The following is a 15641-nucleotide window of genomic DNA, read 5'->3' as shown; positions in this document are numbered from 1 at the left end:
GTCCCAAAGCGCACTTTCTTTTTTCTTTCTTTTCCCTTCTCTTTTATAGGCATTAAAATGATGCCTATTGTGTTCTGTACGTCATCGCAACTTTGCGTAGGAAGCACATCCATTGTGGTGGCCTTCGTGCCGTATTCTTTGGGTCTCTGCTTTATTTTGCAAAATGCAAGCTTATCCCATTGTCTTCCTCATCTGTTTCTTAAGAGCCTGTTCGGAGAACTAATTTTTAAAAATATATATTCTTTTCTAAAAGGCAGAAAACTATTATTTAGGTTGCAAAAACATGTTTGATATATATTTTTTTTTTAGAATTTGTTCAACAAGGTGTTTTTTAGAACATTTTTTATTTAATTTCAGTTGCTTTTCCCCTTATTTTAAAAAGAATTTTAGTATTATTCTTAAAAATAATAGACAATTATAGAAAACAATTAAAAATAAGATAAATAAATATTATTTTTAAGAAGAATTTGAAAATACACCTAAGTTGAAAATATTTCAAGTTTTTAACAAGAAAATATCATAGATTTTTTTTTAAAAAATATTTTCAAATAGGTCCTAATTTATTTATTTATTTTTATTTTAAGATGAGATCTGATTTCGACTTTTTTTTGTCACAATCATGAAGTTTCTCGAGAATGCAAGGGTTTCCAAGACTTTAAACAAGGGTACGCTAGATGCTAGAGATTAAGTTCATTCAATCCCAGCAATTACAGTCCAAAAGAAACACTAATAAAAAAGGGTGAAGAATATTTATGATCATTAGATTTGAATAAACTTGATCAAATAAAGCAGAAAAGAAATAACAATACAGCACTTCATCAGAAATGAAGCATTTACTGGAAACAAAGTTGCACAAGGACAATTAATACATATAGACACAAGACGCAGATGTAACAACAGTGTACGAGCTAACTTGTTTGGTACAACTGCTATATTTATTCACTTATTTAGAAGTAGCAACCTTAGTGTTTAGTTTTAGGCTTCTTCACAATCATCACAGTGCAGTGAGCATGGTGAGCACAGTAGTCACTTACACTCCCTAGAACCGCCCTGCAACACAAGTTGGCGCCCACCATCAGAAATAAATAAATTAAAAAATAATAATAATAATAATAAAATTTCTTGAAATCATTCAGTTTGATGTCAGATCAAAGCTATATACTACACTAAAAGACTGCGATTCTACGCTTTTATGCATGATTTATGTGTGAAATTTGGAAAACAGGATGAGAGTGAATACCTTTTGATAGCACCGTAGCCATGACTACCCACAACCAAGATAGATGCATGGTGTTTCTCCACAGCCTCACACATAACGTTCCTAGCATCGCCTTCCACCACCTCTACTGTTACATCCGTAACCTGCATCGGAATTACGATATTCAGAAAAGCAATCTGATCTGCATCATGCTTTATGAAAAAGACGTTCAATAACATATTTTAAACTAATTTAGAAATTCGTGTGGCGTAATTGTAATTTCTGATTAAATGCTTCCATTGAAATTTTGTTTTTGAATAAAAATCTCATACTTATGCAGATTTGTTTTTCCTAAATATTGTTCTTCAAACATATATACATAGGTCTATACTGAAGGAATAATGGTTCAAGCTTGTAAAGATTTTTCTTTTTTGATTGATATATGGCAGTTACCGATTTGCTGGAGCAGATCTCGCGAGCCTTTTCTACAACTCTATCAGCTGTCTTCTTCAAATCCGCCTCCACATATGGTAAAACGTCAATGGCTCCTGCAAACAATTAAATATCAGTTCACTTCTTTCTCCAGGACAAATTAACCGCAAAGCTATTAGAAAACTTCGACTTTCAACAGAAAAAATTTTCTCGTAAAAATTTTCACTTTCAAAACTTTCCGCGCAAACAAACAGAACTACTATGAACCTAACCATCAATGTTAGCTCGCTTTTGAGAGTAAAATTCGCAAGAATACTAAGTTAAGAGGCAGGAAATCAAAATTCAGAACAAACAGTACTCCCTAACGAACAAACAACTGAAAAGTTCACAAAATCAAACCGCCTAAAATCCACAAGGCAAGAAAGGAAATGGATCTGAATCAGGTTGTTACCAGGTCCGCCGAGTCCGATTGCGGTGGCGGGAGAGGGTTTAGCGTGAACAATAACGAGCTTGAAAGGAGCGGTACCAGGGAAAGGAGCAAAGAAGTGATCGAGAGTCCACTCAAAGGCATACAAGCTGTGTTCGCTGTGGTCGATCCCGACGACCATCACCGACTTCTCCGCCGTCGCCATTGGAGCTCCGATTCGTTTTTCAGTGTACAATCAGAGACTTCTAGAGAGAGAGTTGCAATGCTCAGGCAGAGGGTAACCGTTCCTATTTATTGGATACTCTTCTGGAAATGGAATTTGAAGGAATAATCAATAACCATCACTTTATAATTATTAAGGCCTTTAGTAATAAAGTCGGCGTGTTATGATCACACAATGATTGGTTCTCCTTAGATGCTTTGAGAAAGGTGTCGTCAACCGCCTCAGGAATAGGATTTTTGATAAGTGTAAACTTATTTATAAAAAAACAATTCAATCTATTCTACTTTTTGGAAGACTATAAATTGTGTTTGGAGAGGATGATTTATTTTTTATCCAAAAAATAAAATAAAATAAAATAAAATTATACATAAGAAACAAACGATTTCATAAGATGAAGGAATTGGAAGAAACCATTTCTCAAGGAAAAACAAAAAAATTCATGGAAAAAATTGTCTCTTCAACAAAAGGTTTCCAAAAATATTTTTGTTTTCATTTTTCTTATTTTTAATAATATTTTAACTAATAATATATATTAATAATGTATTTTACTTGTAAAAGACGTGAACAAAGAAATAATTCTAGCACCCCTCTTCCTTTCTCTCCTCTATCCTTTTAGAGTAGACGAAGAAGGAATTAAAACTGTTTTGGACCAACAAGAAATTTGCTTTAAATTTATTAGTTCTCCAAAGATAAAAGAATTGAATATTTTGGATAATCAAGTAAATTTAATTCAAAAGAAAAAGCAACAAATCAAATTTCTAAGAAAAGAAATATATTACAAAAGAATAGAAGAAAACCTTTTGCAAAAAGATATTCAAACAAGAGTGGAGAAGATTAAAAATCAAATTGAAAAGGATTTATATTCTTCTATTCCCAATGCTTTTTGGAATAGAAAGAAACATAAAGTCTCCTTGCCCTATGTTGATGTATTTGATGAAAATCAAATTCCTACTAAACCAAGACCAATTTAAATGAACGTTCAATTGCTTGAGTATTGTAAAGAAGAAATAAAAGATTTATTAGACAAAAATCTAATTAGAAAGAGTCAATCTCCTTGGAGTTGTGCAATTTTCTATGTTTAAAAACCCTCAGAAATTGAAAAATGTGCTCCAAGACTTGTTATTAACTACAAGCCTTTAAATAAGGTTCTCAAATGGATAAGGTATCCTATACCTAATAAGAGAGACCTTATAGGACGCCTTCATAATGCTTCAATTTTCTCAAAATTTGATATGAAGTCGGGATTTTGGCAAATTCAACTTCAAGAAAAAGATAAGTATAAAACTGCTTTCACTGTTTCATTTGGGCATTATAAATGGAATGTGATGCCTTATACCTTGAAGAATGCTCCTTCAGAATTTTAAAATATAATGAATGATGTTTTCAATCCTTATACTAACTTTTCCTTAGTATACATTGATGATATTCTTATATTTTCAAATTCTATTGAACATCACTTCAAACACTTAAAAAATTTTCAAAAAATTGTTAGGGAAAATGGCTTAGTTCTCTCCGCCCCTAAGATTAAACTATTTCAAACTAGGACTAGATTTCTAGGATTTGAAATCTACCAAGGTACTATCAAACCTATTCAAAGGTCAATAGAGTTTTCTAGCAAATTTTCCGATGAAATTAAGGATAAAACTCAACTTCAAAGGTATTTAGGAAGCTTAAACTATGTGTCAGACTTCTATTCTAACCTTAGAACCACTATTAAACCTTTGTTTGCTAGGCCTAGACAAAATCCAAAGCCTTGGACACAAGAACACACAAACATAGTCAAATTAGTCAAAAAACAAGTTAAGAGTCTTCCTTGTTTAGGTATTCTTAACCCAGAAGCCTTTCCTATTATACACAGATGCCTCTAATATAGGATATGGTGGTATACTCAAACAAGAATTTCAAAATCAAATCTCCATTGTCCGATTTCATTCTGGAATATAGAGTGGACCCTAAGAAAATTATTCAACCATCAAAAAAGAAATCTTAGCAATTGTCTTATGCATTCAAAAATTTCAAGAAGATGTTTTCAATAAAAAATTTATTCTTCGTGTTGATTGCAAAAGTGCAAAAGAAATCCTTCAAAAGGATGTTCAAAATCAAAAATCAAATTGATTTTCCAAATTGGTTCCAAGAATGGTGGCTATTTTTTGGCTCCATTAAAGATATTTTATGTCCTCAAATTCTTGATGGATATAACTACTTTGATGAACATGGTAGTCACTTGGTTACGACTTCTTGTTCCAAAGTATTGTTTTTCCCACGCATTTGACAAGGGAATTCAAAGTCAAATGGTGGACAAACTTTGTCCCTTCAAATTCACAATAGATTCCTAATATCTGTCAATGGATATCTTCAAAGAAGTCTCCTTCAAAGCCTTCTTCTTCAAAGGTTTCAATGCCAATCCCTCCTGATGCTATTCATTTGTCACAAACTTCTTTTCCTTCTAATAAGGAGTATAAGAAGCATCTCAAACTTTTAAAGGAAAAAGCTTCAGAAACTTTGTCTTGGTTTTTTGACTCTGGTTCTGATGATGATACTGCATCCTTTGCTTTCTTAGGGGATGTCAACGAAGACATGTGCCATGGACTCCCATACACACCCTTGGGTTGATGCATCCAAGACCTCTTCAAACTCAGTCTTCAAAGTTCTTCAAAAACGACAACTCGGATTACCGATCAAATGCTCTGTTCGTGATCTGGCATATGATGATGTTACCAGAGACATGGGTTACTCGCATCCTAGTTTTTCAAAGGATCTTCTCCTCCTCAAAGAACTTAAAGCACGAAGTCTTAACTACTTGCAGACCTCAGGTGTTTCCAATTATGTCAACTATTTGCGGCTTTCAAATTTTTTTAAATCCGAAAGGGATCACATGGGTTAATGAAAGTGACATGTTCATAAACCATTCAAATCCATAATTCAAACCGCTCTTCAAAACCATGGATCAAATCAGTGGGTGTGAGACTGATGAGTCAGTAAAACCGCTCTCCAATTCGGTGGACTAAAACGGTGGGCTTCAAAACCAACTTTTAAATTCAAAGACAACTGCACAAAAAGACAATTAACTTTCGATGGATTCGAAAGATTTCAAATCCGTGGATTTCAAAAATCTTCAAATCCATTCAAAAAGTCTATAAAAGGACTCCACTTCTCTTGGTAAGACATTACAAGTTTTAGAGAGAATTCTAGTGAGAGAAAAGTGAGATTTCCCTCTGAAAGATAGCCTTGTATTGAAAAAGCTCAAAGTTTTGTTGTAAAGCTTGCTTTAAAGATTGTAAGTTTTATTTCTTTCAAAGTTTTTGTAAAGTTTAACTGTTTTGAATGAAATTTTAGATTTCAAATTCAATTGTGCATTAAGTTTTTATTGTACATATAAAAAAAGCCTCTTTGAAAGTCTATGTGCTTTCTAGAAGTTCTGTTAAAGTTATATGAGTTTTAAGCGAGACCATTGTGACTACTCCAGATTTAACTGGGGGATTTCTTCAAAGTCTTTATTGATTTTCATATCGAAGTGTTCTTCTTTCTATTCATTTTTTGCTCATCCTAAAAAATTAAAAAACATGTAGGATTTATACAATGATATAATTATTATAAATATATGTATTATAAAATTAATTACTTTTATCTACTAAATTTAATATATAAAAATAATTATAATTATTGGAATATATTTTTTTCAATAATAATATTTATAAAAGTATAAATTATGTTTAGAATTTGATATGAAAAAATATTATTTTATATTAAATTAGATATTGATTTAAAAAATATTTTGGTCTTTATTTTTAATTTTATCTTTAAATTAATTTAATTAATTATGACTATAAATTAAACATACTTAGTTTAATATTATTTTTTTTACGTATAAGATGAATAATAAATATTTTTAAGTTTTAAATTTTATCTCTTACTTTTTGTTTGTTTTTAAAAAAGAAAAAAAAATTATCAATTTTATGTGAAAATTAAGTTTAGAAAAAAAAAAAACAAATTTATAATCAATTTATTTTTTAAAATTTTAAAATAAATAATTTTGTTATTGTGTTAATTTTTAAATTAATTTTATTTACAAGTCATCTTTCTTTTGTTTTTTCCAAAACGATTTTTTTATTTTTTGTAAATAATTATTAAATAAATTAAAAAAATAATAATTATATCCGTTGTTTGGGTCTTCATACCATATTCTTTGGGCCTGTGCCTTTTTTCTTTTTTCGCAAAATGTAAACTATATCCATTGTTTTCCTCGTTTCTTTCTTAATAGCTTCTTCGGTGAACTAATTTTTAAAAATAATTTTTTTTTCTAAAATGCAAAAAAACTATTATTCAAGCTCAATAACATGTTTGATAATTTTTTTTCCAATAAATAATTCTTTAAGAATTTGTTCAATAAGGTGTTTTCAAATTTTAGTAATTTTTTCCGTGATGTTTAAAAACAATTTTTGTATTGCTCTTAAAAATAATATAAAATTATGGAAAACAATTAAAAATAAGATAAATAAATATTATTTTTAAGAAATATTTGAAAATGATCTAGTTGAAAATATTCTAAGCTTTTAACAAACACTTGTTTTAGAAAATATCATAGAATTGTTTTTAAAATTATTTTTAAATAAGTCATTTCTCATTTCTTTTTATTTTCCAAGAAGAGATCTGATTATGACTTTTTTTTTTTATCACAATCATGAAATTTCCGAGAATGCAAGGGTTTCCAAGATTTTAAATAAGGATATTTAGAGATTAAAATTCGTTTTACAGTGATTCTTAAAAGTGTTTTTAATATTTAAAAATAAAATATTTTTAAATATTAAAAATACTAAAAACACTTTTTACAATCACACACACTGGGTCATTCAATCCCAACAATTACAGTCCAAAAGAAACACTAATAAAAAAGGGTGAAGAATATTTATGATCATTAGGTTTGAATAAACTTGATCAAATAAAGCAGAAAAGAAATAACAACACAGCACTCCTTAATCAGAAATGAAGAATTTACTGGAAACATGTGTAGCATTTGCCATAACAATTAATAAACATAGACACAAGATGCAGATGGAACAATGGTGCGCTGAGCTAACCTGTTTGGTACAACTGCTATATTTATTCACTTATTTAGAAGTAGCAGCCTTAGTGCTTAATTTTAGGCTTCTTCACAATCATCACAGTGCAGTGAGCATGGTGGGCACAGTAGTCACTTACACTCCCTAGAACCGCCCTGCAACGGAAGTTGGCGCCACCATCAGAAATAAATAAATTTTTAAAAAAGAAATAATAAAATTTCTTGAAATCATTCAGTTTGTTGTCAGATCAAAGCTATATACTATACTAAAAGATTCTTTATGGTTAATTTCGATATAACCTACCAATAAACTAAGGTTACTAAAGGCACAAACTTCAATATCGTTGGATTGGAGTTAAAAACAAAATAAAATAACATGAAAAATATCACGACGGCAGAAAAAATAGGCAGTTTCACAATCTATAGTTACAATAAAGACAGCGATTCTACGCTTTTATGCGTGATTATGTGTGAAATTTGGAAAATAGGATGAGAGTGAATACCTTTTGATAGCACCGTAGCCATGACTACCCACAACCAAAATGGATGCATGGTGTTTCTCCACAGCCTCACACATAACGTTCCTAGCATCGCCTTCCACCACCTCTAAAATTACATCCGTAACCTGCATTGGAAATAGAATCATCAGAAAAGCAATCTGATCTGCATTTGCTTTATGAAAAAGACGTTCAATAACATATTTTAAACTAATTTAGAAATTCGCATGGCCTAATTGGAATTTTAGTTTAAGGATTAGTCTAACACTCCTTTAAATGAAGGTATTTTCTCTAAATATATATATATATATATATATATAAAATAATCACATATAAAATGTTTTTCTAAAAAACACTTCAAATGATTTTTCAAAACATCTCAAATACCTTTGAGGCTTAAAACACCTCTTGAATCACTCGAACGGAATCTTAAGTGCTTTGATTTAAATTTTGATTTTGAATAAAAATAAGGTACTTATGCAGATTTGTTTTTCCTAAATCATAATATATAGACATGACTGAAGGAATAATGGTTCAAGCTTATACGCATGTAGAGATATCTCTCTATCGCTCTCTCTCTCTTTCTCTCTCTCTCTCTCTATATATATATTTTTTAATTTTTTTTTTGCTGTAATCACAATCAAATTGATATATATGGCAGTTACCGATTTGCTGGCGCAGATCTCGTGAGCCTTTCCTACAACTCTACCAGCTATCTTCTTCAAATCCGCCTCCACATATGGTAAAACATCAGCGGCTCCTGCAAACAATTAAACATCAGTTAATTTCTTCCTCCAGGACAAATTGACCACAAAGTTATTAGAAAACTTCTAACTTTCAGCAGAAAAATTTCACTTTCAAACTTTCCGAGCAAACAAGCAGAACTACTATGAACCTCATCAATATCACCACTTCAAATCAAGCAAATAAGAGACGCGTTAACTCGCTTTTGAAAGCAAAATTGGCAAGAATACTAAGTTAGGAGGCAGGAAATCAAAATTTCAGACCAAACAGTACTCCCTAGCGAACAAACAACTGAAAACCTCACAAAATCAAACCGTTTAAAATCCACAAGGCAAGAAAGAAAAACGATCGGAATCAGGTTACTACCAGGTCCGGCGAGTCCGATTGCGGTGGTGGGAGAGGGTTTAGCGTGAACAATAACGAGCTTGAAAGGAGCGGTACCAGGGAAAGGAGCAAAGAAGTGATCGAGAGTCCACTGAAGAGCATAAAAGCTGTGCTCACTGTCGTCGACCCCGACAACCATCACCGACTTCTCCTCCGTCGCCATTGGAACTCCGATTCGTTTTTCAATGTCAACGATTGAGAGGGCTTTTGTTTTTGCAATGCTTAATCAGAGGATAACCGTTTCTATTTATTGGATGCTCTTCTGGAAATGGAAATCGAATGGATAATCGATAATCACAACTTTATAATTGTTAAGTTCCTTCGTAAAAACGTCGTCGTTTTATGATCGCAAAATGATTGGCTCTCCTTGGAAGCTTTTAGAAGCGTGTGGGAGAGTCGAGCCGTCAACCGCCTCGGGAGTGTCGATGGCCACGTCGATGGTCGGTGTCACAAACAACACATTATCCAAATAAATAAATTTAATTTGATAATATAATTTATTTTGTAGGTCTAGTAAATAAAATAAAAATAATAATTTAAAACATTATTAACAGAAATTATTTTCAAATATATTTTTTGTATTCAACATCTAAACGTCTAGCATGAATGTTTTAGTGCATCAAATGAAAAACGTCACCTAAAATATGAATATATGATGTGGAAAAGCCATGAAAGATTTTATCAAAATATTAAAATTTATATTTTTATATTTGTAACATAATTTGTACTAAAATTAAGATATAAAATTATGAAAAATGTAGCATAATTTTTACCATTAACCTATAAAATCATTATTTTTAGAATTTTAAAATGTTTTATATATTAAATAACTTTTTTATTTTAAAAAATTGGAGTGCTTTAATAGATAAAATTAATGGTGTTTGTTTTTTTTCTTAATAAAATAAACCAAATATCTATCATACATTTACATGTACAAAAGTTTTAATTTGCTTTTTTTATAATTACTTTAAAAAAAATCTATAAAAAAAAATTAAAAATACAAACTACAATTTGCTATTAGAATAAATTTGAAAAAACTATTTTTTTAGAATAATTTTTTTATTTGTTTGGCATGTTGGTATTTTTAAAAAAAAATAAAAATAAATCAATTACATATAATTTAGAACGTCAAAATTAAAAATTAAAATATTATAAACATAAATCACTTCCAAACACATGAATAAAATAATAATAAATAAAATGCAAATAGAAGTTAATAACAATAAAGCAATCAAAACATAAACTTATTCAGTGGCCAATAGCAACTCCAAATGTTGCAATATATATATATATATAAAGTTAAGAGAAAGTATGTAATACATGGAAAAGAGGATGAATAATATACTGGGCTTCGATGGATGGAAATTTCAGTGGGCAGTTCAATCCACTAACTTAATTCAGCGGGCACTCAAATCCACTGGCGTATTCAGTGCCCTCCATCTACATGGAATGCCAACCTAAAGTGCACTCATACATATTATAATATCAAAATTAAAATGCTTTTATGATTTTTTTTTTAAAAGAAAAAAAAAGAAAAAAATGTACTTTCACTTTCAGAGTGCAAGTTGTTCTCAGTTTTTGAAAAAAGTATTTTTCAAACTAAATGAATAAATTAAGAATATATGTGTGGACTCCGTATTTCGACTCATGTGTTTTCCAGTCGATGGTAAGTTCGATTTTTATTTTGAAAAATGATTTTATTTTTAGAAAATGACTTGGAATCGTCACTTATTTTTGTTTTATTTTTAAATGGTAAACAAAATAAGAAAGAAAACCCTAAGTGTGACTCCTTATTTTGAAAAAAGTGGTCTATAAAAAATCGGATCGAGTTCGAGAGTCAGGTTATTTATCGGGAAAGTACGGTAAAAACCGTAGCACCCCTCTAAATCCTTAAAAATGGGTCTCTACTAATAAAATGAAGTTGACGTAGTAATTGATGAGAAAATCAATAAATATATGGAACTATCATGCATATATGAGAATCAAAACAAGCATAGAGAATGACCAGAATGAATGCGTACCTAATTCGTAATATCTCCAGAGCAACCCTTCCCCAAAACGCACCTCCCTTTGCCCAAAGAAAGCTCCTCAGTAGTCTTCTCCTCTGGCTCCCCCCCCCAAAAAGCAAAAAGATCCTACCAAAAAGGGTCACAAAAGCACCCTCTCTCACTTGCCCAAATCACCTTCCAATATCTCTTTTTTCCCCCTGCCCATGCAGCATCCGCTCCACCCTATCGGCTTGCAGCCTTTCTCTGGAATCTCTTTGCCACGTGTCGACCTCTCATTGCCTCTCAAAAACACTACCCCCTCTCCTGCACCCATCCGCTCCTTCTTAACGGCCAGAATATCCCCATGCAACGTGTTAACCTCTGATTTCTTACTTAAAAAATCACTCCTCCCATGCCACTCTCTCATATCAGCGGCCAAAAAGTCCTCAAAGTGGTGAAAATATGCTCTCAAAATATCCTAAAAACTTATAGACCAAAACGAGGGTCTACAATGTGTTAAATACTTTTAACCCAAAATATATATATATATTTAAATGAATTGTTTTTGTAAAATTTAGGAAACAATTTTAAAAATATAAAAAATCACTTGTATGGATAGATCGGAGGTAACTGCATCCATCAACCCCCTTATCTTCAAATATCACGGGTGCTTGGATGAATGCATTATAGGGTTAGAGTATGCGTTTTTCCTAACAGTAATTGCTTTTAAGAAAGTTGATAGTGTCTAAGGTCCCACATGTGGTATTAAAATCGAGGTCATTTGTCCTGTCCCTAGGAGTGTCACTGGCAGGAGATTCTTGACGAATCAGAGTTGACTAACCGTGTCCATCTCTTCTTGTATTCGAATATCGTGAACACTTTGGTAATGCATTATAAGTTTATGATATATGCATCATTTTTAATTATAATTATTTTTAGGAGAGTTGGATAAATGATTATAAATACCGTCAAACAAACTTTTAAACTACATTACTAAAATTTTTAAGACTTAAAATTTTTTATTGTAAAGAACAAAAGGAGTCACCCATTAATCATGAAGCCATGTTGTTCCTAACAGCATGTTGTATGATATTTTCAGCACAAAGCATTTGAAGGCACGTCTTTAATCATAAGGGCAATAAGTCTAATGATTCAATATGATTTTAACGAGCAATAGCTTGAATTGGAGTTAGTCTAGATAGTAAATATATATATATATAATAATAATAATAATTGGGATATGATTTTATTTAATTTTTTATATTATTTTGTGATTTTAATCATGAAGGTTAAATCACAAAATAATTAAAGCACTCGAAGGTATGTCTTGAATCATGAGGCCAAGTCTAATTATTCATTATTATTTTAATTAGCAATAATTTGAAGTTGATTGGGGTTAACCTGGATAATAAAAGAACTAAATGGGATATGATTTTTATTTAATTCTTTATATTATTTTGTGATATAATTATTAATAATTAAAAAAGAAAACATAAAGCCCCGTTTGAATAACCCTCCGAAAGGAAAAGATTTAATATATTATTATATTAGTTGAAGAAATAATTCAAAAGCTTTACATTGAAACATGGACAAAGCATGGTGATGGTGGGTACTCCATTTAGAGTGGCTGCAATTCAAGCCTTTCAAAAGTGATGATAAGAAAAATGGAATTGCAAGATTTCTTGTCCCCCAATGATGGTGTATTTGAAAGGAGAGATGGAGTGTGTTCTTTTGAAAGATTTCAGAGCCACATACCAATTCAATAGGGAAAGATGGCAATGTAATATGGTCAAATGTAGTAATGTGGATATGGCACAAACTTTGAAATTAGCAAAATATTGACCTTAAAAAATGGGCAATTGGACAGACCAAAGAAGAAAAAAGGAATGTGGGAGGAGCAAATTGCAATTTGACTTGCTTTTGAAGGGCTCACAAAATTGTTTGATAAATGTATTGGCATCAGCATTGTAGTGTGCCGTCATCATCACATTCACTCTTAGAGACCATTGGTGAGTGTGAGTTTGTTCAATGACCAAATCAATTTAAATTTGGGCTAAAAATATGTAGGCATTCTTAGGTCGTTCTTAAGGATGATAATGGGGTTGGTTTTTACTGACACCCCGTCATATCCTTAATGGGACAAGCGAGTTTAGCACGAGTGAAGGGTAGGTTCAAGTATTATCTTGTGCCGTCTCATCTTGCTTTCTCCCGCTCCATCTCGATTATATATAAAATTAAATTAAATTAAATTAAAATTTTTATTTTATCTATTTTTAATATATAATAACGATAATAATAATAATAAATACTTTTTAATCAAATAAGTTATTAAAAATTATAATATTTTAATTTTTATAAAATATATTTATTTTATATAAAAAAATTATAAAATAAATTTTCAAAACTCAAAATTTGTTGTTATATAATGTTTTTAAAAAATAATTTTTTTTGAAAAAAAAATTAGTCAATTGTTTTTAAGAATAAAATTATGTTTGGGGATTTTAAATATGAAAAATAATTTTGTTGATGTAGGGAGTGTTTTGATAAAAGAGTTAATCACTTATAAGTGAAAAATAGTGGTGCTTACTTTTTATTGTAATTATAATAAAATATAGTAAGTGAATTTTAAATTTTTTTTTTATTTCATATTTATCCATTTTAAATTAATATTTTTATTATTAAATAATTTTATACTAAAATATATCTTATTTTAAATCAAACTTTTTTCTAATTCATTATTTCATATAAAGAAATTTTTTTTTAGCTATTCTAGAAATTATACTAAATAAAATTTGATTTTTAATTTATTTATTTTAAATTTGAATTTCCTTTAGAATAAAATATTTTATTTTTAATTATTTAACATAACAAAATTAAAATTCCAAATAAAGTCTATTTAATTTATTTATAAAAAACTAATTTTTTATTAAAAGGTAAAAATAAATAAAAAATCATTATTATATTTCTTTTAGTGATTGTGATAAAAAAAAAATAATGCTGATGAAATAAAATTAAGTAATATATTATTTTTACTTACTATAAACTATTTCTGAAATTACTATATTAAAATTAAGTAAATTTTTAATTAAAATAAAATTTTATTTTCCAGGTGAAAAAAAAATTACTTAAAGATCCTTCCATATGCATTACCATATTAAGCAAAAAAATATTTGATTTATTAAACTTTAACTTGAAAGTCTAGGATTTAGGGTGAAAGATATTTGATTTATTAAACTTTAACCTTAAAGTATAAGATTGGGGATTGTAATTGAGTTGGATATTAACCCGAATTAAAAAACAATAAAGTAAAATCCAATCTAACCCAATTTTTCAGTTGAGTTCCATCTAGGTCCAACATAAATTTATTTATTTTAAGTATAAATTAAATTTGAGTTGATTGGATTTGTTTGGTTAATTGGGTTATATATTTAAAATATATAAAAATAGATTTATATCTATAAAAATATATGTATAATTTGATATTTAAAAAAATTAAAAAATATTATTATATATGAATTATAAATATTATAAAAATATTAAATCAGATTATATCGAAATTAAAAATGTGTTTGAAAGTCGCTTTAAAAAATATTTTTAATATTTAAATGATAAAAATTTTTAAATATTAAAAACATTTCTTAAAATCATATCAAACCGATTGGAGGTTACGAGAATGGAATCCACAAGTGACAATACAAAAATCATTGCATTGCTGTATATTGAAAAGAAAAAGTTAAACACTAAAAGTTAAAATTTGCAAAAACTCCAAATAATCTCTAAAATAACCATTCACCAAGGAACCTCAAAACTAAAGTGCCATTCACGCCACTTTCGTAGACGACAAGCAACTTTTTTTAGTGCGGCACCCCAAAATTACGTTTTTGCCCATCTATGTCTTGCTCCGTTTGTAGTGTTGAGGTGGCATCTTGGTAGTTTTGAGCAAAAAGAGAGCGAGTTGCCCACGATCTTCCCCTTTTAACTCCCGCCACAAGCCTCGACACGGCACGTTGTTTTCACCGAAGCTTATCGGATGACGTGGCATGATATTAATATCCACGTGGCAAGGGCCAGAATTTCAAACCAGCCCACGTCACCTCCCGCATGAAAGGAATTTTATTCATTAAATTATAGGTCATTATCATAAATCTTCTAAATAACGTTTTCTTATTAGATTAAAATTGAAATTTAATTTTTAAATTTTTGATGAATTTTGCTGAAATTTATACAAATAATTAAAAAAAAAAAAGATATAATACGTGAATTTTTTAAAACCATAGATGGGTATTCCCAAAAAGTTGAGAAAGTTTGGCTGACAATTCACATGGATCTTCACGTCAATGGTGACACATCAGACTTTATAATAACTTTAAATCAAAATCATGTGAAAAAGAGAAAGATATGGGAATTGACTGAGAGGGGTAGAGGTAGAGTGGATAGAGATGAATTATATAGACCATGATTTGGTTGATTCGCGGAAAGGAGACGAGGGTATTTAAGTAATTTATATATTATTTTTATATATTTAAAAATAAAAAAATTAAATTGTTTTTATATACTATTTTAAACTTTTTTTTTATTATTATTATTTTGACTTTTTTACATAAAGATTAAATAATTAAAATATAAAAGTTTTTAATTATATTTGATTTTTTTTTTATAGAAAAATTAAAAAATATTTTTAATTATACA

The 15641-nt window shown here is 29.5% G+C and overlaps 1 protein-coding gene across 1 annotated transcript; it reads right to left on the bottom strand.

The window, feature by feature from the left end:
- Positions 1–740: 740 nt before the first annotated feature.
- LOC100260568 (uncharacterized) lies at positions 741–9251 on the bottom strand. Its single transcript, XM_059738802.1, has 8 exons — positions 8947–9251; positions 8502–8596; positions 7843–7964; positions 7415–7495; positions 2082–2293; positions 1652–1746; positions 1241–1362; positions 741–1050 (listed from the first exon to the last, which is right to left on the bottom strand). The coding sequence occupies exons 1-8, from the start codon at positions 9125–9127 to the stop codon at positions 963–965; spliced, it is 996 nt and encodes a 331-aa protein (XP_059594785.1). The 5' UTR covers positions 9128–9251; the 3' UTR covers positions 741–962.
- Positions 9252–15641: the final 6390 nt, after the last annotated feature.

The sequence above is a fragment of the Vitis vinifera genome, chromosome 7 (genome assembly GCF_030704535.1).
Source record: "Vitis vinifera cultivar Pinot Noir 40024 chromosome 7, ASM3070453v1".
Taxonomy (NCBI): domain Eukaryota; kingdom Viridiplantae; phylum Streptophyta; class Magnoliopsida; order Vitales; family Vitaceae; genus Vitis; species Vitis vinifera.
This window is presented reverse-complemented; position numbering and strand designations above follow the sequence as displayed.